Source organism: Ambystoma mexicanum, chromosome 5p (genome assembly GCF_040938575.1).
Source record: "Ambystoma mexicanum isolate Mex_15411 chromosome 5p, UKY_AmexF1_1, whole genome shotgun sequence".
NCBI lineage: Eukaryota > Metazoa > Chordata > Amphibia > Caudata > Ambystomatidae > Ambystoma > Ambystoma mexicanum.
Window position 1 is genome coordinate 140733358 of NC_090930.1, and position 27212 is coordinate 140760569.

At 46.2% G+C, this 27212-nt stretch overlaps 1 protein-coding gene across 1 annotated transcript in view; it reads right to left on the reverse strand.

Annotated features, from left to right (window-relative positions):
• C5PH8orf48 (chromosome 5p C8orf48 homolog) overlaps window positions 1–27212 on the reverse strand; it is a 445712-nt gene that overhangs the window by 217574 nt on the left and 200926 nt on the right. Inside the window, exon 4 of the mRNA XM_069612536.1 lies at window positions 13914–14149. Within this exon, the coding sequence (XP_069468637.1) occupies window positions 13914–14149 (236 nt within the window). The remainder of the gene's footprint in view (window positions 1–13913; window positions 14150–27212) is intronic.

Sequence of the window (27212 nt, forward strand, 5' to 3'; positions counted from 1 at the left end):
GCATGACTTTGCATCTTTAGTTGGTTGCTATGCACAGCTCATGGAAACAACATTCAACAATTCTCTCCGCAATGTACACAGCTGTACTACCGTTTACAAACATCAGAGGCTATAACAGACTATGAGAACTTTCACAGAGCTTTTATCATGCACTCTTTCTGAATTACAGAACATCTGATTGCCACCATGGCCTCTTTACATACTGCCCTCATGGGCTCCAGCTATACAGACCTTAAATCACATTTGTATTATTTTCAAAAAGGACACATAGTATAAGGTACAGAGCGAGCAATAAAGATCATAGATACCAGAAGTGCACAGTTTGTAAAAGAAAGTCAAATGCTACTTAAACTAAATTATCTAGACTATATTGTTAAATAGGAACGCAGTAAGCTCCAAGGTTGATTCGCAAGGTCAACCTTGTCACCCCAGCGCTCAACTTTAACTGGAAATTAGTTTGATTACTCAAAATATGACTAGGGGCTTAGGATTCACACAAGACAAAATTAATAAAGAGTTGGCGCTAGCACTTAGAAATCAAAGATAGGGTGCACAGATAATTCTAACTGTTTTAACAAGTTACCAGTGTATGAATAGGACTGCTTAGAGAGTGGGATACAGACAAAGGGGTCAAGATGGGGAGACTATGCGTTTCTCTGTGATGGGGAGATACTCACATTCCACGCTTAGGTTTGGAATTTTGGAACAGCCAACTGGGTCTGGTCACCACACAGAGGGCTCACCTACAGCAAACAGCTGGGCATTTCTGGTCACCGGATGGCAAGGACAACTGGATGGCAGGGTTGCAGCGGGCATGCAGTTAGTGGGCAGCAAGTCAGTCTGATTTCAGGATGCAAAAGGTACCACAGTTTTTCCCTTTTTAATGGGATTTTAGTGGTTTTTTTCTGGATCAATGGCCTGGCTGGGACAGGATCAGCAAAGCGTGGGCCTTGCTGGAGTAGGGTCAGCAATGCTTTGGCCTTGTAGTGATGTCTGGAATCAGCAAGATGAATGGAGCAGATCAGGAACGTAGATGCAGGAAATTCAGGAGAGAGTCCCCAGAGTCCTATCAGGGACTCTTTATTTATAATGCATAGTGACATCATAGAAGTATATGGTGTGGCTTAGCTAAGCACGCCTCTAAACCACTGGATTGGTCAGGGGTGATAGTCCCCGCCTAGCTCTCAGCTGGTTGGATTTCAAGGGCAGGGTGTCAGATTTATGATGTAAGTTTTATAATGTTCAAAACCTCCAACAGGTAATTTAGCTAACAGTCAGTTTTTCCACAAATGGTACATTTATACAGTTGAAGCATCTTAACAAATTACATAAGCAGGTTACATATTTTATGCAGAACGTACCAGTCCAACTCTGCAATCTGTAAGACATTGTTTCGCCATTCTAATATTTTTTTGTCATTTTGAGTATGAAATATTCGGCCTAAAATTTTGTAACTTTACACGAGTGTCTGGATTATCGTCAGACTTGCACTTGAGTCAATAGGTCAGGGAAATTCGCTGAGTATAGGCGCTCTATTGTAGGGGTGATTCTGATTCCTAGGCAAGTTATACTGCTCTGCACCAATTTCATCCCAAGTTCCTGAGCCAGGTTTGAGATTGCATTTGGATCGGCTGTCAAATTTAATATCTCCGACTTGGTTTTGTTTATCTTGAGGCCTGATATGGCACCAAAGGCCTCCAATTCCTGAATAAAGGCGGGTAAAGAGTTGGTTGGGTCTGTCAAGGCTAGCAGCATGTCGTCAGTGAAGGCCATTGTTTTATGTTCCAGCCCCCCATTCAAACACCTTTAATTTGTTACTGTTGCCGTATCCTCGCCAAGAGGGGCTCCAGGAACAAGGCATATAGGAGGGGGGAAACTGGGCACCCCTCCTTTGTTCCTCTTGTCTGGGCAACAGCTTGAGAAAGGAAGGCGTTGATTGAAATCCTTAAACTGGGGCGGTTATACAATTGGACTTTATCATCTTTATGTAGGATTCCCCAAACCCCATGTGTTCCATCGTGTGAAAGAGGTGCGACCACTCGACTGTCGAACGCTTTCTCGGCGTCCAACGCTACTAATATCGCCCTGGTATTTGTGCGCTCTACCTTTTCTATTATGTGGCATACCCTCCTTGTATTATCTGCAGTTTGTCTTGCAGGGATGAATCCCGCCTGATCCGCGTCCACTAAGGAGGCGAGATGCGCTGTCAGTCTGTTGGCAAGGACTTTAGTGAAAAGTTTTGTGTTCACATTGATCAACGCAAATGGTCTGTAGGATCCTGGGAGGGTGGGGTCCTTGTCCGGTTTAGGAATGAGCACTACTTTTGCCTTGTTCATGGAGGGAGTGGTAGTCCCTCTGGATTTGAGCGCCCTGAGTTTGGGGACGAGAGACTTCGGAACTTCTCAGAAAAGGCCTCAGAGTACCCATCCGGGCCTGGAGCTTTGTTCTTAGGGAGTTGCCCAATGGCCTGTAATACTTCCTCTGGTTCGATATCTTGGTCGAGTGCCACTTGGGCTTCCTCCGGCAATTGAGGCCATGTTACACTCCGAAGAAATGCCTTCTGTTCTCCCTCGTTTGGGTTGCCAGTGCTGTACAGGTCTTGGAAGAATGTTCTCATGATCTCGCTCATTTCACCTTCAGTGGTTTTCTGATTGCCATCCGGATTCACTAGCGCCAAGATCGTTCTCTCTCTTGTCGTCTCCCTGAGTTGCCTGGCCAATAGTTTATCTGCTTTGTTGGCAAGTACATAATACCTTTGTTTAGTCTTCAGAAGCTATTTCTCAACCTTTTGGGTTTGTAATAGTTCCAGCTGACCCTGAACGTGCTGCACCGTTCGCCTCTTTGCACTGCTGGGGACGGACGAGGCCTCCTTCTGCGCTTCCTGTAGTCGCATCTCCAGATCTCGTTCCCACAGTGCCAATTGTTTACCCCTCCTTGTTTTCAGTGCGATTAATTAGCCGCTCAGGACCGCTTTGAATGCATCCCACACCATTTCTTGCGGGGTCTGCTCTGTGTCATTTTAAGTGAAATACATGTCGATTTTCTCTTGAATTTCCACGACCATTGTAATGTCCTGCACCAGTTCGGCTGGGAATCGCCAGGACCACACACGGTCTCTCTTGTTCTTGTGTGTCAGGGACGCCATAATTGGGGCATGATTCGAGAGGGAAATATAGGGCCCATCTCCACCTCCTTAACTTTCCCTATCAGATTAGTAGATGCCCATATGTAGTCTATTCTTGAAAGCGACGAATATACGTGGGAATAGTGTGTGAAGCCCTGTCGATCCCCGTTCTTAGTTTGCCATATGTCATGCAAGGAGAGAGTTTCGAAAGCTTTCCTCAATGCTTTCGAGGGTGCTCTCGAGTCATTATAGGAGTTGGAACTTCTATCGAAGGTGGGGTTCCATGCAAGGTTCAAGTCGCCCCCCAGTATAATGTCTCCTGTCGCAAACTCTTCGAGCACTCTTAGCATGCCCTGAAGAAAGGAATCCTGCCCCACGTTCGGAGCATAGACGGATGCGAGGGTGATCCGCCTCCCCTCCAATGTGATATTCAGATACACATGTCTCCCCTCTTTGTCAGCTTTATGTTCATGGTTCTGATCTTTCAGAGTATCCTTCACTATCACCATGACCCCGGCCCGTTTTCCCTCCGTATTGGATTGAAAAACATGTTGTTTCGCCCCTTTTATCCTGATTTAAGTTTGCTCACTTCTTTTTATATGCGTCTCTTGGTACAATAAGATATCCACCTTTTGCTTCCAGGCTTGTCTCTCCAGTTTAGCCCTTTTCATGGGGGTGTTCATGCCCCTTCTGCAAAAGGACCGTCACTGGGGCCATTTTCGCGCTGACCATGGGGAAATTAACATCGATGCTCCTTGAGGTCTCACTGTTCTTTTGCAGTGTATCCATCGTCCTGTTCGCTTGCCGTCCCGCAGGTCCATTCCCACATACCCTCCCCACTTTCCCCCCCCTTTGAACCCATGAGGTCAGGATCGGGTTACTACTTGTCCTGGTACGAAGTGTCCAGTGCTCCCGATCCATATTTCCCCTCTTTAACTCGTCGTGGGGGTCCTAAACCCCACTATAGATTACATTAATGGCTTTCTGAGCCTCCCCCGGCCTGCTAATGACTAATCGGGCAAGTCGCTCTCTTCATCTCCCTCCGATTGCCAATTAAGATGTAGTCCACGTATTTCCTTCTTCTTCGGGGGGAATTTGGTGTGCCACTCTTTCTACTTGGGTCTCCTCTCTCTGCCTTTTTTCCGGACTGTCGACCATCTATCCTGTTGGTTCGGGCCCCGCGTCTTCCTCAGGGACGTAAGGTGAGCAGCCTCCTCCTCATTCAAAATTCCCAGAATCCTCTCGCCTTCTTCGCAGGTATTGATCCTATGTTGAGTTCCCTCCCACGTGAACAGGAGGCCAAATGGGAATGTCCACTTGTATTTTACCTGGGCTGATGACAAATGGCGGATCACTGGGCCCATCCTCAGTCACTTTAGAAGAGTAGACTGAGCCAGGTCTTGGTAAAACTGTATTTCCTGGCCATTCAGCCTCACCGGGGGTCTTGCCTGGCCTTCCTAAGTATTTGCTTCTTTTGTGTGTAGGAGGTTACCGTTACTATCACATCCTGGGGTCTCATTCCCGGTTTGTTCGCTCTCCTCGGGCCCACTCCGTGAAGTCTGTCTATTCCACCTTTGGTGCTTCTTCCTCTGCCACGGCCTCTGTGAGTAGTTGCGTCACCGTCGCCTTGAGATCTGCTTCTTCTATCGGTTCCGGTATATTTTTCATTCGGATGTTTGAGCGCCTCAAACTGTTTTCTAAATCTTCACACTGCTGTTCCAGATATGTGGTCGCGTGAGCAATCCTATCTAGCGTTTCCTCCGTTTTTCCAGCCTCTTCCTCAACCTGCTGCAGCTTCCTCTCCACTGTATAGGTTCTTTCCTCTAATTTGGCTACATCCTGCTCGATTTCCCGGATAGTCTCATTTCATTCATCAAGATCTGGAATTGCTCCTGTACTGAACGTATAAGTGTAACGCTCACCTGGTATCCCCGGGGACGTCACTCAGCCTGTTCTGACCTCTTACGACCTCGAACACTTCCCTGGAGGCTATTTTCAACTGGAGACTGGGTCATGTTTTCTTGGATAGTGTGCTCTCTGTCCTGCTTTCAGCGCAGGGGCACGTTGATTGATGCGGGCTTGTTGCTGCCTAGTTACTTCACTGGCAAGAGTCCGACAAGTATAATGAGTCTTTTGAACAGTTCTCTAACTTCATTCCTTTCCTTCCTTAGATGATGGCCGGCGTCCGGGGATGGCGGCGTGCTGCTGAGATGAGTAGCGCTGAAGGCGAGTGAGAGCGCGATGCACCCCTTTCGTGTTTGTATTGAACTGAGTTCTTTTCCTCTGTCTTTTAGGTGCTACAAGGTTTTCAGCGTGGATGCCGGTTGTGAAGAACAAATGCAGCGAGTAAGCGCAGTATGCGGCGCCTCTAGAGGTTTCCACGCTAACCTGGAGTGTCTTTTCCCTCTTGCAGATGGATGAGAAGTTCCGGAGACAGAGTTCCCCCAGAGCGGCTGGGATTCAGGTAAGCTTTTGAAGCTCGTACAGTATTTAAAAATAAGCAAAGATTTGCAGAATATTTACTAATGCCTTTTTTCTGTTCTTATCCCTTTTCCTTAGGAAGCGGCATGTCGGGATGGGAATGACACCGCCGAAGATGCCCGCAGAACAGAAGGAGCGATGAATGATGGGCAGAAGCGTTGCAAGGTAAGGCTGTTCCTAACGGTGTACTTGTTTTTGCAGGAGCTGAGTGCAGAAGAAAGATGCAGGCCTACTGGAGACCGATCCGAACATGGCGAGTGTCACGCTGCAGGTGCAGAAAACACAAAGCATGTTTCTCAGCCTGGGCGTGGCTTAAATAGTCTCTGGGTATCCCAGGTGTCTCTGGGCTGAACCAAACCCAAAAGATTATACTGCACATGCAGTTCTGGGAACCGAAATATGTGAGGGCATCCATCTTTTCCCCATCAATGCACTACAAGTCCAATCCCCAATGTTATCCTATGGAAGTGAGTGAGTCTGGTGACACAAGCGCCAAGTCTGACTCCAAGTAGGTCTTTGGAGGGATGGAGAGGCCCTAGAGGGCCATGTAGGTGAACCTGGCCTGGCTCCAGCCTGACATCTTGGAGGGCTTGGGACATGAGGGGCAGAAATAATGACAATAAGATGCACTTGGAGTTCTTTGAAGCAGGTCTGCATTTCTTCCTTGTTCATCCCGCCCCCCCCTCCATGCTCTTTTGAGATGAGTTGTGGTTACGGGGGGTAGGGGGGGGGGGGAGATCTTCCACACAAGGTCCCCCCCGTGCACCCCAGAGTTGCCTTAAGTTTCTGCCTTGTGTTCTCTTTTGAGAGGAGTGCACCGTTGACTTTGTCCTCGATTTGGACATTAATGCCTCCTATTATGTCTGAGAAGATTAGGATGTGGAGGGTGCAAGCGGAAGAGTCCCGGCCTCCGTATTGACAGGATCACTGTGGGGAGCCACTCTTCCCCTGGGGTGGTCTACCGTGGGTGCTCACGGTGTGGGGTATGGCCCTTCTCCAGAGTTTGTTGCACTAACACTTAGAACAATCAGCCAGATGTTCTTCGGTCTTCTATGATGGGGAATGTCCAACTATACCACCACCAGCCGCAACCCTATAGACACGGGGCTCCCCCCTCCCCATCCGAGAATGTTCACCACCGAGATGTAGGTATCTGGCTGGTTGTTGAGGAAATGTTCGTAGTGATGTGCACTCATCCGGGGCCTTGAAGGATAATCTGCCTTTGCCACCTGCAAGTAGGTCCTCCCGTGTAGCTCTGCTTCTTAGGGGGAGGATGTTTGCTCACTCTGTAAGGATACCGTGCCTGCCCACTGATGAGGGAGAGGGCCAGAAAGCGGCACACTCGCTTCTCTAGGGATGCACCCTTTCCCGGGGCCGTCCGCCTCGAGAACTCCGGGTCCTTGTAACAATCTTCCCACCGATCCTACTTGGGGGCCAGCACCTGTCTTTCCCATACGTGCAGCTGCAGTGTCTTCCCTGATCGTGGCAGAGTGTAAGCTGTAGATGAGCTCTGCAATTCGTTTCCCCGGCAGGTAGGGCGCACACGAGGGGGGGGGGGGCAGGGGAGTGGTCCCGGCGAGCTCTTCTGCCACGTTAAGTCTGGGCCGCACAGCCGGGGGGAAGCCGACCCGAGACCGCGGGGCGGACCTCAAGCCAGCACTCCTGCGTCGGCGGTCCCACTGTCCCTTTCACACGCTGGGGCTCACCATACCGACGGTGTCCTCCACGCAGCCCGGGCGCACACACTCCGAATCCCGGTCAATTGGCGGACCCCCCGCACATCCGCCGGGGCATCCCCACGAGGCCTCCTCTAGCTCTTATGGACCCTCCTCACGCTCACCCCTGGTGCGGCTACCAGTGTTGCACCCAAGGTCGCCGACCGATGAGGCGATCCTCCCCCACAGGGTCTGATCGCGCATCGCAGACCTGGGCTTTCCTCATTTTTTCTCTTCAGAGGGGTCCTGTGCTGCGATGTTCAGTCGCTAGCGGCACACTGGTTAAATTCATGTTATTTGGGCACTGGCTTGCCCGATCTGCATACATTAGCTGCTTATGTGGCGCGGCCCGAGGGGGAGAGACGATCAGGCGCGTCCTCCTACCATCGCCGCCATCTTGGAATCCCGACAGGGTCTTTTTGATAACGGTAGTGTGATGAAGAACAGGGACAAGTAGAATCAGAGAGGCATCATTTTAAAGGTGGAATATTCCTTTTTTCAATGGGAATTTCGGGCTTGTAGCAGAACAGCACAGAGTTTTCACTCCATTTCTTTAAGACAAACAAGAACACACCTTAGTAGCTTTTCACGGGGTTCTCCCCATTCCATCTTGCCCAATGGCGCTTGGCAAAACAGTGCAGCCATCTTTTTGTTGCTGCAAAACGAAGTTTTGGTGTGATGCAATGGTGCTCACAGGAGCCAGCGCAGCCATTTTGCTGGTTCTGCTGAAGCGCAGCTTGGTGATGTGGGGAAGTACTCCTGAGTGGGTAAATTTATCCCACAGCATGCAAGCCTCATGTTGTGATGTTTGAATGTTTAGCTTTCAGCAGTATCATCTGTGATTCATTACTTTTCCACCACCTGCTATTTCCCATCCTGTCCCCATGCTGCTCAAACCAGCTCTGTCTAAAAAATGTACTTCCCTCTTTATCCCTGTCTGTTAGTCCCCCTTTCCCGTTGTCTCCCTTCTTGTCCTGACCTCTGTGAGGGGTCATACATGTGAGGCACACAACTTTTGGATGGTTTTCCAACATACGCCATTTTATTAAATCATAAATGTTATCAAACGCCTCGCTAGCACTACTCAGATGAGGATTTCCCTGCTTATCAAAACTAAAGGGAAGCACCAACATAGGATATCTGGCCCTCACACAAAACCATCATATTCATGAAGAAATATATTAAAGTAACATCACAATGATATTCACAGTCTCTCTTGGCAACCTGGGCAAACTCCCCTTCTCCATGATTCAAGGAAAATGTAACTCCAATGTAAAACAAAAAAAGAAACAAGGAAATCCATATGTGTAATACAGTCTTAGTTCAGCTCTTGGCTGCCTCAATGTTAAAGTAAAGTTCTGTTAACCAAAGTTCAAACAGGAAAAGGTTTCTCTTCTTGGTAAGACTTTCTATATCATCAAAATAGCATCAATGGCATTCCCAGCCACGATGCTTTGCCAGTTGTCCAAGAAGAAATACCACAGTCCTTTGTTAGGTTAAGGTAAATACAACTTCTGCAAATGTGAATGAAACACAGCTCTTGGTTAACACTTAGTATGTCTGTCTTTACCAGATTAGGAGTCACAGTAGATATCTTTGTCAGGATAACTTCACAGCACTTCTATTTCCACTTCAACAACTCTCAACTTCAAGCAACTTCTACAAGAGTTCACCATGAGGGTCTACACCTCTGTCTCATAGTAATTCAAATTCATTTGTGCTATTGAGGTCTCAAATCTACCGACAACCAAATACACCACCACAGCCTCAGTACTTTGTAATTTGAAACAGTTTTCAGATAGAACAAGATTCACTTCCTGGCACTTCAACACCTTCAAGTAAGCAAGGCACTCTTCCTCTGAATATTTTTCAGAGGGGCAGCCTCTTTGCTTCTCTTGTCTGTTTGCAACAAGCAACAACCTAGAATTGCCGTTATGACACACGTATCTCTTCTTCCTATTGACTTTGGCAATGTAGGTTGTGTCAACTTAAAAAATGTATTATAAATAGCAGGTTTCCCTTCCCCAACCTTGCCTTTGTCCCTCTGCCTACTGTTAGCCAGAATTATTACCAAGAAGCTTTGTTGCCACTCTCTTGGCTTCAGGTAATGCTTGCACACTTTGATCTTATACAATGCTGATGTTCTATTTGGCTCACAATAATATTTAAACTGTTCTCTCTTACTGGAAAAGGCTGGTTTCAGTCTTAATTGGGGAAATACCTTGTTCGCGCTTGACTTGGGCAATACTTGCTTTCTCTAACTTGTAATAACAATGTTTAAACACTTGTCTTCTCTTTTTAGAATTGTTAAATGTCTTAATAAAAGATTCAGAGGTCACACTTCCTCCTGGAATCTTTATTAGGTACATGTCACCACTCCTTTTTGTGATTTTACAAGTTTATTTTCAACAAATGTGTTTCATAGCGTTTTCTCTTTACGCAAGTGAAGAGAGAGAATACCTGATCCCTCGTGAGTCATACATTTCAAGTGTCCCATTGATAACAGCTCACTACTTCACTTCACCTCGAATCTGCTCTTACGCAAGTGATTATTTAGTTGTATACCGTTACCGGCAGTGTTCGCGCTAGGAATCAGAATGCCCGGTTGAACTCACCGGCTTCTGTGTTCCTTGTTCTGCATGCTGCACAACTTCTACGGATTCTGGCTTCACTTGGGACACACAGTCTTCCTCCCTGTAGGCGTCTTCGGTCGGGCCATGTAATTAAGAAGCTCCTCGCGCATCTGAGACTCTCGGCTTCAGAGCAACTTCTAGCTACGGTCTCCGACACGCTTCTTGCTGCGCAATCTCTGCAATCAGGCTCACATGGGGGTTGCAGTCTTCCTGCACGCCTTCCGCTACGCAGCCTCTTCACATCAGAGTTTGGGGGAACAGGACCCTAACAGGACAAACAAGTCAAATCTGCTGCATCAAATTCCTGGCATCCCTTTGGTTCTCCCACTTCTGCCTGGATTGCCAACACTGTGCCTTCTTCCTTCTGCTACTACTGCATACTGTGAGAAGCCTGATGTATTCTCCCACCTACTCCCCCGGGATCTTCAATTCAGGTTGTTAGGGAGAATTCTCATTCAATGGTTAATTTCCCGTACTTAGTGAGTCCCTCAGCAGCTTTGCTGGATTTCTGGAGTTCACTTTTTTCCACTTGGTAAGAGTGTGCGCTTTTCCCCCACTCTTACCTGTGTTTTGCCATGTGGATCTCATCTGTTTTTGCGATTGTGGACTCTGGAGCACACCACGTCAGTAGCTGCACTCTCTTGTGTGTTACACAGCACCTTCAGTGCAGTGACACAGGGTCGTCTTTGAGACTTCCCAACGACTCCATTTCTGGGGCTGACTACTGTCCCCCAGAAAAGGGTAAAGTTGCCATTAACTTTACATAGTCAAATAACCACAGATCCAGTACACCCCATCTTACATGGAGTATTTGAAAGGGTTAATATTTAGCCCTTTTTTATCTGTCCCTCCTGGAGCATTGTTTTGCTCTTTTAACATTTAGACTTGGCTGGTGGCATTGGTATCTACCCTCACTTTTCTACCACGATTATACTACATAAACGTGGTATTGTTTTAGGCTATTATATTAGCCTCGAACATAAACCCGCTTGACCAGATACTCTTTCTTTTGGCTCCGGTCGGGTTTATTCGCCATTTCTTTTTGTTAAAGTCCTTCTTGTGTTTTACTTTGCGCGGAAAACCAGGTTTGCCTTCTTTGTTCACTGTCTTTTGCGGGGTTTCTGCTAAGAAGCCCTCCTCTGGGCACCTGGGTGTCTAGGTGGGCTGAATGTGAGGGAGGGGTGTAGTCACCCCCTGCACAGGGTATCCTAGGAAACCCAAGTCGCACTTTGCCATGATTAGCTGAGGTGGTTGTCCGGCTGGACAACCCCCCTGCTGTGTGATTGACAGCCAGCTGTGTGAATGGGGGATTTTCACATAAAAGGCAGTACTCTTGGGCTGGAAGTCAGAGTCGCCACTGGAACTACAAGAAACCGAAGAGAAGCAGAGAAGAAGATGACTGCTGCAACTACCCCGTCCCGGAGAAGTCCTGCTGCAGTCCTGAGCTATCTACCCTTCAATGATCAGAGAAGATCCAGTCCGGAACCTTCTTCCCTTGATCCTGGTGGGGCCAACCAGGTCATCTTCCACAGCCAGAGGATCCTCTTTGTGGTCGAAATCGCTGCACACTGCTGTAGTGGTCCGGATAGCCACCTGAAGAGCCCCTCCTGTTTTAAAGGAGCAGACCTTTTACTCACCGTCGCTGCTGCTGGCTTCATCTCTGTGTGGTGCAGACACCTCCAGACGTCCTCCTTCTTGCCGAAGCTCCAGACACCGTGGGTCTGCCAGAAAACTACCAGGAACAACTGCCGTGGCACCAGCTTCTTCCTTGGATAAGGTACTGTGTTCTGCTTTGAGGAACTAGGATGAATCCCTTTTTTCTCCTCCTCCAAGGCTTGCCCTTGTCTTCCCTCCTCCTTATAAATTTTGCTTCCTCTGTTGACAATATTCAAGTACTCCTAGCAACATTGAATCCGAACTGTCTGACTGTGTGATCCTCAACAACAGGAACCCGGTTCCACTTGACACTGGCTCGGGCCTATTGACCTTTGTAGTTCTGTCAGCGAGTGTTCTCTGATTCTGTCTGCCTTGACTAAAGTATTGCCTTTGATTTTTGCCCCCAACTCTCTCTGGTTAGCCCAGGTGCTAAGTGTGTATTTGCCCAGGTAACATATCTTAACGCGGATACGCAATTCTTTAATACGACCGAGCTGTCAAAAAGTGATCGCATATGTATTCCTGGTAACATCTTTTGTTTCACAACACCGGTCCACCAAAGCCAAAGGTACTTACCTTGAGTTAGTCTGTGCCGAGAGAATTGGTTGTTGGTAGTCTATTTTACGTGTGGTTTGGAATTAAAAGAAGTGTGTGTTTTACAAATGGTTTAAAAACTAAATGTACTTCTATTTTTTACCTGAAACCTTGAGTCAGTGTTTGCTTGAGTCACAGTAATTGTGGTCCCTTTGTGTAATGTCTGCTACTGCCCCTATACTCTTGAGATAAGCCTGGCTGCTCCGCTACTGCTACCACCTTAACATAGTAGTACAGGCTTGTACCAAAGGTGAACTTGTATTACCACTTGTGGTCTTAATTGTGTGTAGTGGTCCCTAAGGGCACTGCACAGGATTCTGCCTAACAGGTGGCCAGGGACAGGCCATCGCTTTTGGATCACGACCATGGGGGTGGACAAGTAAGGGAGGATCACCTGAGTGGAGGGGCACAGGAGATTGGGAGGAGAGTACCAAAAGGCGAGACATGGCATCTCCCTTTCTCCAAAACAGACCAACCCACTCTCCCATAGCCCTAATGGAGAAGTGTCAGCAATTTGCTTTCCTTCGAGAGAGTCTCGAAATGTCATGTGCAACCAGGCACATGTGTCAGTGGAACAGTGCAGAGCAGTCGAATAGCATCAGATGAAAACGAAGATGATGCAGGAAATCTAGAGTCGTTTTCAAGTGTCACCAAACAATAATATGATAACACTGGTATATCAAATGGGGTTCTTACCTAATTAACCAATGCCAGAGAACATGTAATCATTCCATAAATGCAATGATTAATAACTCAACAACCTGAGACCCCATCAGAGCAAAGAAACTTAGGAAACAGAGTACAGCCAATCTGGAACTGGTTTGCAGATAGATCCCATGCTTCATGAGCATAAAAGAGGTTGTAGGTAGTCTTTTGATTTACTGAACCAAGAGGAGATACACTTACCTACTGCTGCTCCCTGTCTGGAAGGGACTTCTGCCTTACACGAGCAAGCACTAGAGAACCGCTTACCTAGAGGATCTGGAAGACCCTGTTATTACAACCCTAAGTGAGGAGGATGACATCATCTGGAAGAAGGTGGTTATATTCTTTGGAGACTTTGAAACAAAGACTCTTGCATCTATGGGCTAGAAGGTAAAATGCTAGTTGAAGTGCCTGCTTGGAGCCGGAATCCAGTGGAAGTGAACTGATACACATTGGCTTGGAGAGAAGTATACTTGAAAAAGAGTGGAGGCCCTTGGTTAGAAGGAACCTGAAGTATGAGAAGGAGTCCATCAACTGGGAAGACCACTCTGTTTTGTGAGTACTCAAATGGGAGGGAGGCTGAGGCCTTGTGATGTTTCGCAATAATTGCAGTATTGGGCTGGACATTATAGTGATAGGTTTTGGATCTTTTGCTGGCTGGACTTTGTGTTGCTCAGACTGGGGTCTATCAGGACTGGTTAAAAGTAGGGTTTCGAATATTTTGATTGGTCAACGCAGTAGAATTCTTTGGTTTGGATAGCTTACAGGGTCCCTGGAGGGGATTGGATTCATTTGATTTAAACACCATGTTCAAGACTGTAAACACCACAATCCCCTCAATTTGAATTTGCTTGTTTGCATACTATCTCAAGTTGCGTTGCTTGTATTATTGCTCAGCTTCACAAAAAGCCCCCCCCCAGCTCCAAGCCAACTCCTGACAAATCCCATATGCTCTTCTGTATTCCTGTATATACTGATACATCATTTACTCTCATGCCACCATACCTGCTTCAACGTCTCGCTGATGTTCTTTAGGTAGACCCGATTTACGAGTGTGGTTGGAACATTTGTGTCCTGATCACTTCCCTCTGCCTTTCTTGACTTTATCCTCGGGTGCAATTTTTTCTTCTTACCACCATCTTGTTGCTTGGATTTAGACAAGAGACAGATTTGCCTTATCTTTCTGTAGCAAAAGGACTCCAAAGCATCAGCCACTTCATCAGATGTGTCCTCGCTTGGTCCTGTTGGAACAGCATCAACAGATAACGTCACTGATATGTCAGAGATGTTGCCTGTCCCTTTAAAGGCCGACTACTGTGTTAAATGTTAGTGCATTGTTACAGAATCACCACAAGTTACAAGTAACAGTGCATTAAGATTGCTCATAACCTTTGTGAATGTCTGGATCCTTTTAAAAAACCTGACCGCAATAGGCGATTAGAATTATAACAGCAGTAATTGACTCAACGCAAGAAAGTTTTAATTATTTTCACCTTCCTCCCCCAAAAAAGTAAATCATTTGAAAGCTTCATTAAGAGTGGACAGATTCTCCGGATGGGATTGAAACAGAATCCCAGATGCAAGCGACATTATTTCATTCCTCAGTTTTGACAGAGTTAAACATTGATTTTTGTCAAATTAAATTGTTTCAGTTATAAACTTTCTTTGCAGCTGTCTATGTCTGTCGTGGCACTTTTTAGCAGGCAAAACAGATTACTGCAAGGTTTCTAGCTTCAGATGAAGGAGAAGGGGGGAGCCCATAGAAGATGGCCAGAGCGAGGGGAGGAACAAGGGAGCAGGAGTCCCAGTAGGAAGGATCTCAGTCTTGCTGGCGTTGAGGCAGAGATCATTGGAAGTAGATCAGGACTGGATGGCAGATAGGCAGTTAGAAATGGTAGAGGAAGTAAGGAGAGGGACAGAAGGAAGTTTGAAGAGGAGTTGTGTCTCATCTGCATAAAACTGAAAGTTAGGGGAGAAGGTGAAAATGAGGTGTGCAAGTGGAACAAGATAGGTGTTAAAGAGACAGGGAGAAAGGTTGGAGTCCTGAGGTACACCACAGGTGGATATAGAGATGTGGGAGGAGAAAGAGCCCAGAATAACCTGGTACAGACTGTCATTGCGGAAGGTGGTCGCCAGTCCAGTGCCAAGTTATCATGGAGCTATTTTATGATGATGGAGTGGTTGACCGTATCAAATGCAGAGAAGAGATCAAGTAGAATGAGAACAGCTGGAGAGTTGGAATCAAGAGATGCAAGCAGTTCCTCACAGGTGTTTAGAAGAGCAGTTTCCGAGCCTTTGGATCCTCTGAATCCAGATTGATGGTCGTGGAAGCAACCAACAAGCTCAGTGTGCAGGCTCAGTTGAGGGAAGACCAGCTACTCCAAGAGTTTCCCCAAGGAAGGTGGAAATAGATATGGGGCCATAGTTGGCTGGACAAGACAGGTCTGCAGAAGGTTTTTTCAGGAGTGGCGCACAAGGGAGTACTTGAGGGAGGAAGGGAAAGATTCAGTAGCAAAAGAGTGATTGCAGAAATCCGCACGTGCAGTTGCATGAGAGCCAATATTGTCCTGGTTCTGGAGGAGCAGGTGGGAAACCTGTTTGGAGGAGACTTTCATGGAGCAGACAACTCTGGTGACATCAACAGGTGTGGTAAGAGAGAAGGAAGAGAGAAAGGCAGAGGGAGGATGGAAGACCATAGGAGGCAGGGGGTTGGGTAAGGGGAGTTGGAGGGGGAGAGGGACGCAAGGGTGCTCAGGATGTCCTGAGTGGTGGATGTGAAATGTGTGGCCAGTGTGTTGCAGAGGGCCTGGGAGGGAAGAGGCGAGGAGGAACCTGCGGAAGGGTTGGCTAGTTCCCTGCAGATTTTAAAGAGTTCCGCCATGTTATTGGATGCACCAGAGACGCAAGCCTGGATGTGGGCCCATTCTTGGCACAGATGGAGAGTCTGTATTGCCTTTGGAGCAGAAGACAGCCCAGTTTGTCAGAGGGTGATCCGGAGGTCTGCCACTTATGTTCTGCAGCTCTACACTTGCGTTTCGGGGCTGCAAGTTCTGAGTCGTTCCATGTGTTACGCTTGGAGGCATGTTTCCGGCAGATCGTCATGACTGGGCCAAGAATGTCAAGGTTATTAGTAATGGCAAGATTGAGGTTATTGAGAGCAGAGTCAGAGTCTGTAGTAGGGGGAAGAGGGAGGGATGAAGGTAGAAGCGAAGACAGCAGCTGACATTCGTTTCGTAGGACGGATGCTCGTGAACAAGTTTGGCAGGGCTGGGGGAGGTGCGGTCAGAGGACCGAGAGGACCCAGGTGAGAGGAGAGGAAAGAGTGGTCTGACCAGGAGAGTGGGGTGATCAGGGAGGGGGGGGGGGGAGTGAGAGGTCAGTGTGGATGACGGCATCAAAAGTGTGTACAGCCGAGTGGGTAGGACCAGAATGGAGAATGGAGCGGGAGAGCGAGGTGCAGAGGTCACAGAAGGAGTGGATGCCGTGATTGGGGAGTTAAGGTGGATATGGAAATCACCACAAGAAGGAGTTTAGAGGTGGTTGTGAGGAGAGAGGAGGTGAATCAGCCAATTCAGAGAGGAACAAGGTGGTAAAGCCAGATGGCCTGTACATAGTAGCAATTTCCAGAGAGGAGGTGGGAGAGATGACCAGCTTGCAAACTAGGCTCTTGAAGGAAGAGTAAGGCTAGGTGGGTATGAGGGAAGAAGGTACCAACTCAGGGAAGATCAGAGCAACCCCAACGCCAGCACGGTTAGTGGGAAGGTTGGAGATGATCTTATAGCCATCAGGGAGAAGGGAGTCTTTTACTACCCACTTTGACCCACACCCATCTGCCCTCATCACTTCAATGTATCCTTTTTTCCTACCTTACTTGACTTTATTCCAATCTTCAGAAAGCTCCCTGGATCCCTCCTTTCCATCCAACTAGTCTGATTTCTCCCCTTTCTTTCCTATCAGAATGTCTTGAGTGTGCTGGCCATTCAAAACTATCCATCCATCTGGTGGTCTGTTTATATTGAATGGTACTGCTCGGGGGGATTGTCCAAGCCAATCCACGTGGCATCGTGGAACCTCAGAGTCAACAGTAGATTATATGCTTGTGGACCTCTCCCTTTTCCATCGATGCATTAGAATGAACATTGTAAAGAAGAGTTGGAGCGATCATAATATGCTGTTGGCAGATTTTTACATTGAATTTGGCATTGAAGAAGTGGGAGTCACTACAGGAATCTATATTAATCAAGGTACAAATCAGATGGAAGGATTCCACCATTGGTTCTTTAAATGATTTTTTGGCTGAGGTTTGAAGTAATACAACATTTGCCTGGAAATTTGAAACTTTTAATTCATTTAACTCTGAGAACTCGATAGAGACTATTATTAACAAGGTTTTCCCAGTGAATAATTTTAAGATGTCCCGTGATAGACAATCAAAGACACGTCAGCATGTGTTTGATGAAACAGATGCAGAGTCAAAGAGAGCTCACAGAGCATACATTAGACATATCAACTGCTCGACCAGGTGATAGTCAGAGAAGATTCTTCTTGTTAGAAAAGCCAAGCAACGTTATAAAAATCTATTTAAGCAACGTCATGCTACTTTACTGCAGAACGTCTCTGAGTTTATGATTGAACTATTAAAAATTAGGAATGTTCCGTCTTTTTGGGAGGATGTTAGCTCGCAGAAAATAAATCAATCTATGAGGCACTTTAACGCAGTGCCTGAAAGTGAGTGAGTACTACATTTTGAGGAATTACATTTACATAGCTCTTATAATTCATCCAAGAATGGACAAGGACCCACGGCTGATGTGAGCAAGTGAAAACTCACTTTTGATGAGGAAAGTGTTTTGGGACTAATCGACCTATGTAGTCGCTCACGGGTGACTCAACCTAACCAGCTATCCAATAAACTCTTCAAGGCCAACCCATGAATCTGGTCTTTTATTCTAACAATCCTGTTTAAACATATAATGGCTACTGAATGTTTTCCTCTGTCCTGGAGGACATTATACGTTATTCCGATTTTCAAGAGGGGCGTGAAGAACGACCCTTAGAATTATCGCCCCATATCTATTATGTATGTAGATAGCAAGGTCTTTGCGTCCCTCTTGTTACATCATCTTGAGGCATAGGTGAGAAGAATAGGTAGACTTAAAGTGCATACCGGTTTCCACAAGGGCCATAGTACCAATATTAACAGTTTCTTGGTTCAGAATCTTCAAGACTCAACCTGGAGTAATAAGGCGGTCAATGTGTATATGGCCTCAATTGATTTATTGTCTGCTTTTGACAGGGTGGACCGTAGTCACTTTTGTGAAAAACTGGCAAGCTGGGGGATCCCTGATGGCCTACTTAGACTTATTATAGGCCTACAGGAGTCCTCATCAATTCAGGTGTGCATTAACAAAGAGGGCCATTTGTCTAGGCGAATTGAGACTAGGCCATGCCTGAGGTATTTTGGAACCCTGCCTCTTTAACCTTTGTGTCTCGGACGTTGCTGCTTCTTTCCATCGGCGAACGCCCCAAGAGCCCTGCACTTGCTTCTGGCGTTCCCTAATGGAATCCACTTTGCGCAGCCTTCCTCTGGTTAACATCTGAGCCCGTTGGCTCGAACGTCCTTTTCTCAGCTCCCCAGTAACACGAAGAGCAGCAACCTGCTCCCACCATCAGTCTGCCATTTCTTCTGTCTAACTTGTTTTAAACCTCCCAGGCACAGGTGCACGCACCCAACTGCTAGAGTGTTGACTGTGCTCGGGGTTTCTCCTGCTCTGTACTCCTCTATTTCTTTGTCACAGTGTTAAAGTATTTCTGGGAATCGTAGTTCCTTTTAATGAATTTTCACAAAAACATTGGAGGAATGGTTTTATCATTTTCTGAGGGCAAGTCAGTATTTGAAAGTTGATCTGCAGATTGGTTTGAGATAAATTCAGCACTCTCCTTTGAGGGAGCAGGGAAAGAATCACTATAGAAACATGCAAAGGAGAGGGGCACTACAGATGTAACTAAGATTCACGTTTCTTACAAAATTCCCATAGGGTAATCTCTGGTGCAGCTGGGTGTAGTCTCCAGGCCTATGGAGACTCAATACAACACAAATTCCACCAAACCGGTTGTCGAACTGCAAATTTGAATACATGAATTTTATAGTAGGACATCAATCCACATAGAGTGCAACTGGGTTACCTGTTGGCGACAACAGGTTTGGTGAAAGAATCACAATAGGCAATTTAAGTGTTTTGTATGGGAAATTGATCCTGCAAGTGGAAAGGGCGATACCAGGACTCCCTCCCGGAGGTTGTCTCTGCCCATGTTATTCTCCCTCATATTGCCAACCCCATGGTCAGGATCAGGTAGCAGCTGCTGTCCCTGGCTACCTGAGAGGACATCACCCCTGGGAAAACAGTGATGACTCCATCGGATTCATCACAGTTACGATATCTAGGACTGAGAACCTAATGTATTTGGGCTTTCAGATAACTGGCCAAACTCAAAGTTCACTTGTGCAACCTATTGAAACAGAAAGGGATGATATTAGCAAAGCAGATTGTGAAAATAGTTGGAAGTTCAGGAGTTTCTCGCTCAGGCCCGCATTGACCTTTTATGAAGGGAACATTGTACTGAAAATGTTATATGGCTTGGAGCTGTGGGGCACGTGGATTTCTACTGCCTTAGAAAAAAATGGAGGCTTTTATCTGGCATAAGGTTCTGGCGGTGCCGAATGCAATTCCAGTACGTGCCATTAGGTATGAACTTGGTCTTGCATCTCCCCAGGATAGGGCGAAATGGAGACTTACGTTTCTATCATAGCGTTAGCTTCTCTGAGGCAAACACTCTATATGAAATTGAAATTGTTGGATGTTCACTGTGTAAGAACGATGTGCCTATGTTTACCAACTTAAGAATCTACTGTGACTCTGCTAAAAGAGTCGGGGCATATTGTGACTGATTTAGGGAGAATTTCTGGCAAGGTTAAACTTGCACTATTTCACTGGGTCTGGTGTAACACCATAGAAGCTTTTCTTATATTTCAGTCTTTAAGCCATTTGTCATTGTAGCACAAAATGCAGGGAATAGTTGCTCCCTATTTGAGCATTACCCCCCCCCCCCCGCCGAGTCGTTACCATAGGGAAATCTTTCTTAGGATTGGATGGAATCTTCCCTACACCAGGGAAGTCCAGTTGAGACGTAAACGTATTGGTGCTGTTTGAGCATTTTGTCGCTTCTGCAACGATCGTTCTACAGCAGATTAGTTAAGGCACTTATTAATAGACTGTTCTGCTCTTCTGTCACTTTATCGTTTACTTTAGGATACTTGTCTTCGATTTGTCACATACGGACAAGGACGCATTGTGGTCGCACTGCTTGGGGGGATAGCCACAGTCAGTAGGTATCTTACTGGCTTTTTGAAAAGCCTAGAATTAGAAGATGGTTCTTAAAGGCTTTATTTTTTTTTAAAGAATTGGATTTAAATGGGGGGTTTTATAATCCTTTTAAAATCGTTTTAATACTTTGATTAATTATTCAGTGTAACAAATCTATAACAAAATGATGGGATTAATGGTGATCTATACAGTGATTATATGGAATTCCTTATTAATGTGTTAGTTTGTGTCATGAGACGTTTTATGAAATGTGGCTATGTATCTATTTTATGGTATCTGTTTTACGTGTAAAATTTTGAATTGTGCTAATTATTCTTCTTGCTTGTAAAAAAGTATCAAGTAAACCGTAAACAATACAAAAAAACAAAACACAAAAGACATTCATAACATGTTTTGGAACCACATTTTTTATTTTTCAAGTGGTCTAAACAAAAATATAAAAAATGTTAATACCAAAGGCGTTATATGTCTCAAATGTGACAGGGTAACCAGGACGGATGCACAAAAGAGACCTACACTAGGTTAGACCGCTGTACAAAATATGTTATTCTAGCAACATTCAAAGCAAACAAATGGGAAGTGTCTTGATTAAGGTAGCAAAACAAAAGTGTCTTGTAAGGGAGCACTATCCACATCTGCAGATCAGTCTGCGGGAGAACCCTTGTCTTTGTCTTCGGGTTGCAGGTTTTGCAAACTGTGGCCAGTTGTCTCGGGACTTAAACAAGCTTGCAGATCACCTCCAGCAGTGACTTACTCCCTCAGGGTATGGGAAGAGAATAAGATGTGAACTCTGCCGGGGTACCGACTCCATTTGTTCTAGGGTCCTGGTCCGTGGGCCTCTAAACCTCCTTGAGATTGCAACATCTCTTACCACAACCAAGAACTACCATGGGGCAGCCTGCCCCGTTGGAACTTTCTTAATTAAGCAATATGCCCCGAGCGGCGAGGGGCCCCGGGGCATTACCAAAGTCGGTAATGGCCTCGCTGCGAGGGGCATATAGCTATTAGTACCCCAGCCCACAAGATCTGCTTGGCCGGAGCACTAAAAGCATTTCTTTTGTCCCGAAATGCTGCGTTTCGGGACAGAAAAAAACAAACTAACAAAAAAAAAGACCTAGAAAATGCCCGCTGGCAAAGGTTAAACGCAGTCCGTTTTACCTTTCCATGGCGGCCATCGGGAATGGACGCACTGGGAACAGAACTGTTCCCAGCACATCCATTCCCAAAAGAAGACAGAGAAGAAGGTAAGTGGGGTTGGGAGAGTGGAAGGGAGGGAGGAAAAAAAAAGGAACAAACAATAAACGTACCTTGGTCCCCGGCAGAGGACGATGGACGCCTCCAGCAGCGTGGAGGCGTGGAGCGGGGATGGCCCCGCTCCGAGTCTCCACACGGCTGGAGCCTGCCATCATCCCCCACCGGGGACAAAGGAGCAAGAAGGTAAGTGGGGTGGGGAGGCTGGGAAGGGCAGGGAGGAGGGAGGAAAGGGGGAAAAAAACAAAGCCTTACCCGAGTCCCCGACGGGGAGCGAAGGCAGCCTCTCAGCCGTGGGGAGGCTCAGAGTGGGGTTGGCCCCGCTTCGAGCCTCATCATTGGCTGAGGAGCTGCCACGCCCCCCGCCAGGGACAATGGCAGCGGAATCCCGACCAAGGGATTTCCGGCTGGGTAATGCCTTGGCGAGGGCCAATCAGAATGGTTCTTTCATTCTGATTCTTGGGCTCCTGCCCCACTCTCTAGACCAGTACCAATATCCCCTCTTTAGTCCTTTCATCTCTGATGATCATCTTCTCCACTTTGCAACCCTCCCTCTCTCCTCTTGATGACAGCACCCTGTTTCTCTCACTTGCTTCACTCTTCAACAACTATCATCTCTGTGACGGTAGGTACCCTTCTCCTGTCCTAACATCCTGTGAACTACAATGAATCTTCTCTTCTGGATTAAAGCTCTCTCCTGCCCCAATCTCCTCCAAACCCTCCCTCCAACCTCCAGCTCTCTACTCTTGCTCTCCTCTCAGTACGCTTCTCTCCCATCTTTCATCGCCAAACTCCATCACTCATCGCCAAACTCCATCCTCTAACTCCTATTAAAACACCCCACACTGCCAGACAGAGCTGGTTGCATGTTCTCTCCTCTACTGTGATGTGACTTATTGCAACTGAGGGCATCTGAGCAATGAGAGTTGTGTTTGCATGTAATTGTTTCGTAGGGTGAGAGTCATGTGGTTTGCATAGAGGCTGGCCTGATGTTACACGAAGGCCTGCATAAAGGACTCTGGAATCTCTCTCCCATACCCTGGGAGTCCTAGTGGCAATGCCTTTGTAGGCCAGTCTCTTTCCACTCTCTTACCATTTGATTATGCCACTGTGCTCGGTAAATAGAGGTTGTTTGTTATATGTAACTCTTTTTCACAGGGGTCATTAAGTTCACAGCCCTATCTGCACTGCGAGAAAGTTGTGTGTTAGTCATCCAGCCCCCTTCCGGAGTGACTTTGTAACTGCAGAGGGGTAGTTAATCACTCTGTGATGTGACTGTTAATGTGTAGGTCTCCATAGCCTTTTTGGGCATAGTTTATATGACATTATTGTCACGTACTCATAACCATTTTTTCTTTGCAGTGTAAGGAAGCCATGGTATTAACAGCAGACACAGACTCAATAGATGCAAGTTTTGAAAACCTTTATTTTTGTATTTGGTAAGGTTGGGAGGATTCCTAACTGGCCCTAATTCTAGAATGGGAGTAGTCTCTACAATTAAACAAATAGATAAGCCCAAGTCAGTCAAGTCAAAATAAAAAGTCCTATACTAAAAAACCTTACCTTGCCCACCTTCTCAAATGACAAATGTGTAAAGGGGATATCAAAAGGAAAAATAGGGTCTTAAAAGAAGTGTCAGAATGGCTTTGCTAACAACCAACTTCCTCATGTTCCGAAGCACAGGATGTTGGGAGTTTCTTAAAAGGATAGGTGGCTGGCACAGTTCTATCTGTCTGGCACACTTTGGCTTACTGGTAAAATTCAACAGTTCAGGCTTGGGCTTCAAGCTTTTGACAGTTTCATAAATGATTTAGGCTTTGTCCTCCTTGCCATACATGCACTGTTCAACTCTTGACTTTTACTATACCACAATTCAACACTGGCTTCCCTCCGTTGGGCTTGAGCCTGTGTTTCTTTTCACACTCGACTTTCACTTTACCACAGTTCAGCACAGGCTTCCCCACGCCGGTCTCGAGGCGGTCTTTCTTTTCTCATTTGACTTGCTCACCGCAGTTCAACACAGGCTTTCCTCTGCCGGGCTCAAGCCTGTCTCTCCTCTTTATCGGGGTTCCCTTACCCAAGTTTTGTTTCATCCAACTTTTAACTGTCGAAGACTTTCGAAACTGCAAGAATTTTACGTATACCTCTGCTTGACCACGTCAACCTCTCTTTAAGCAATTTGAAAACCTTCATCAATTTGTAACACCAATGCTTCTCTTCAAACAATTTTACAATCGTTATCAACTCACAACACCAATGCTTCTTGGTACTTGTAGTTTCTTAGAATTATTATTTCTTTACTTTGCCCCCTTGGTGCATTTAAATGTCCATATCTTCGCTTTTCACTTAATCAACTCTCATTCGCGATAGCGCTTACGTTCTTGCCCTTGTTGCCCGCTTAATCACAACTTGAAACATTTCACAGAGATTTTCGAATGTGCAATTCTGCCTTGCAGGACCACTCTTACTTTGTATACTTTCATTATACTTCAGCAATTGTCTTTTCCATTAAGTGTTTTATCGGCACACGCGCAACCTTCAACGCTTGTTACAGTCACTTTTGTTTTTAACACAAACCGGGCTTTTGCTGCCTTCCATAACTCTCCAGTCGTGTTAATTGGGTTTCTTTCTTCAACGCCTTTCATGTAGCAGTCAAGGTCGTTACCAATACCTCCTGTGCTCCTCCCCAACTCTGTTGTTCACCCGGGAGGGTAGCAGGCCGCCTTGAAGTAATTTGAAGGTATATTCTTTCTCCTTACTAGGTTTCAATTGGTGAATGCTTACGGCTTCCCAAAAGTATGGAATTCTCACCTTGCTCTCTCTCGTTCTCTGCAACTGCTGATCAGCCCCTTGGCCTTCCAACTTTCGTGCCTAGATACACTATTGTACAGGCGCATTATAAATGCCATATCATAACTTCGATAGCCTGGTTCGCATCAGCCCGGAAGAGCTGCTCCTTCTCATACCCAGCCTCGATCTCTGTGTACCTGTGCGCACCACCTTTTATCCTGACAGGGAGTGTTAACAAGTGGCAGGTGTATGTAGTTAGGATTACATGCCTGACTCTGCCTGGTCTCATTAAATGGACAGAGCCATTGCAAATCAGTAGAGGTAATCTTCCAAGCTGCATTCCCCATCCTCCTTGGCTCAGTAGTGTTGTCCGTGTTAAGTGAAAAGGAATTATGGGAGCTGTAGTTTCCCATAAAATAGGTAGGGATAGGGATTCGATGGGTTGTGGAGAAATGGGGATACCATGTCTCACCATCAGGTGCTTCTCCCCCACCCCCAAGAACCTCCAACCCAGGTGATCCTCCCACGCTTGTCCACTCCCAGGGTCGGGATCCAAAAGTGCTGGCCTTTCCCAGGCCACCCGAGTACGGGATCCCTGGGAAATAGGTTGTGAAACACCCTTTGGCTTTTCACAGCAGCAAACTGATTTAAGTTTTGTATGAAACTTGATTTCCTATTCCATCCTTTTTTTAGTGGTTGTGCGCACTGGTGTCAGGGTTAATAGGTGTTGGTAGGTTGTAGGCATTTCAATCTTACAGCACACAATGTTGGGTTGGGCATTTTTCTTATTACTGTTTTTGGCAATTATTTTTCAGTGAGCAAACTAATAGAACTCTAGGGCAGAGTTGGGATTACCACAGGGAATCCTTCAAATCAAGTGTGCATGAGATAGAATATGTTGAACCTGAGGAAGACAACATTGTCGAAAATAGCACACCTAGGAATAGGATAGCAGTTTTAGCTGCATTAAGGTTAGCAGTGGTTATTAGGTGTTCACTGTGGTGGTACTAGGCACATCTAGTGGTACTAGTTGGTCATTTAAGTGAGTCCTAATTTTATCCATCAGAAGTATTCGACTTACCAGTAAACTTTTGTAAACTTTGATGCAGTGTTGTGTGGTGTATATTTGGCTTTTTCGGGGTTCTTTTGTACATTTACATATACAACTGTATAGACCCAACAGCACCTAGCACTTTGGTCTTTACACTCTACATGCCAACATTTGTATATGTATGTCGGATGTTGCGAAATACTCTGGTACAGTGTACACTGTATATATGAATTTGTGGCACACTATTATTTTAATTCATGTATACATCTTGATTGTATAAGTGTTATGTTTTCCGACACTAAACAATTTATAATAAAAGTGTATTATTTAATGCATTATTTAGTTTCAGAAAATTAGAGCTTAATTCAGGGAAGCGATTTTACAATTGCAAAACCCCATTGGAAAACGCTCTGTGAATAAGGGCCTTAGTGTGTAAAAGGATTGGGTTTTCGATTTAGGGCCTCATCACGAGTTGGGCAGTAACGCCGGCACTATTAGGCCCGGGGCTAATAGCCCTACCGCCAAACCCGCCGACGCTATTAGCGCCGGATCACTGGTTTTGCGGAAAGGTTATTGCCCATTCCCTATTGTGCCCATTCGCGAATTTCTCATTCCCCATTGGGCCCAATGGGGAAAAGTCGCGCTATTACCACCGGCGGATTTCCCGCTGGCGGTAATCGCGCCAAAAATCGGCAAATTTGCAGCGGATTTCCCCCCAGCTCTGAGCTGGGGGGAAATCCGCCAAAGCCATGATCTGGCGGACCCTTAAATGCGGCGGTAATAGCGCTACCACCGCATTTAAGGGTTACCGCCAGACTCGTGATGAGGCCCTTAGAAGTTAATTATTGTTTCACTACATCACAACATTCTAGTGGGGTAGTGCAGAGATTCTGAATGCTTTACAACATGAGTCTGCCTCCCTGCTCTCGAGGAGATGAGATTTTCAGGGTACCCTGGTGTATTATGCATATGACTTTGTAACTGCAGCACCTTTATAGTCACTGTGTGTGTGACTCCTTTTAGGAATGGAGTCATGTTGGCCGCATGCTACATGATGTCGGAGTTCAGGGTGTAAGGTAGGCCCTAATTACAGACGTACCCCTTAATTATATGGGTACCCCTAATCATGCTCACACCAGAGTAAATGCACCCCTCGAGGGAAGAAAGGCGAAGGATAACAAGTTTATTTTTTACAGAACCGCGGATGGGGGGGGCAAAGAACACTGCTCCCTGGACAGCATCTTCTGTCCCTCTTCCGTTGCAAGCTCCTGCAGACTGGAGCTAGACAGGAGCTTAAATACTCTTGACTTGGTAACTGGATACTGGCATGGCTCCATCCAAAACTGTCCTTCTTCCCTACAAGGGGTGCTGCAAAGTCTTCCTTTCTTCATCATCAGCAATTTCTGGCAGCCATGCTACTGAACATATTAATACCTGACAGACACACACTGCAGCCCTGCACATCTTTACAAACCTTCAGGCCTAGACTAAACTAAACATTTCTATAACTAATTTGCATTCATATGCCACTGATCTTACTCATATTTTTAGTGAGCATGTACAATCCCATTTTAGCATACATGGGTTTTTGACAGACAGCAAACAGCTGCTGAGTTACGTGTGGGCCTGCCAGAGCTAGCGAACACCACGTCAATGCCTGTAGTCTATTTTTAGCACAGGCCACGTTCCTTTTGGCACAGAGCCTGCTTCTACCGTGCTTTTTAACATTTACCAATTTATTCAGCTAATAGTTATTTGCACATTATATTTGAATAATAACTGCCTTCTGTTAGTGCCCACGCATGTCTGTGTGTGTGATTATATTTG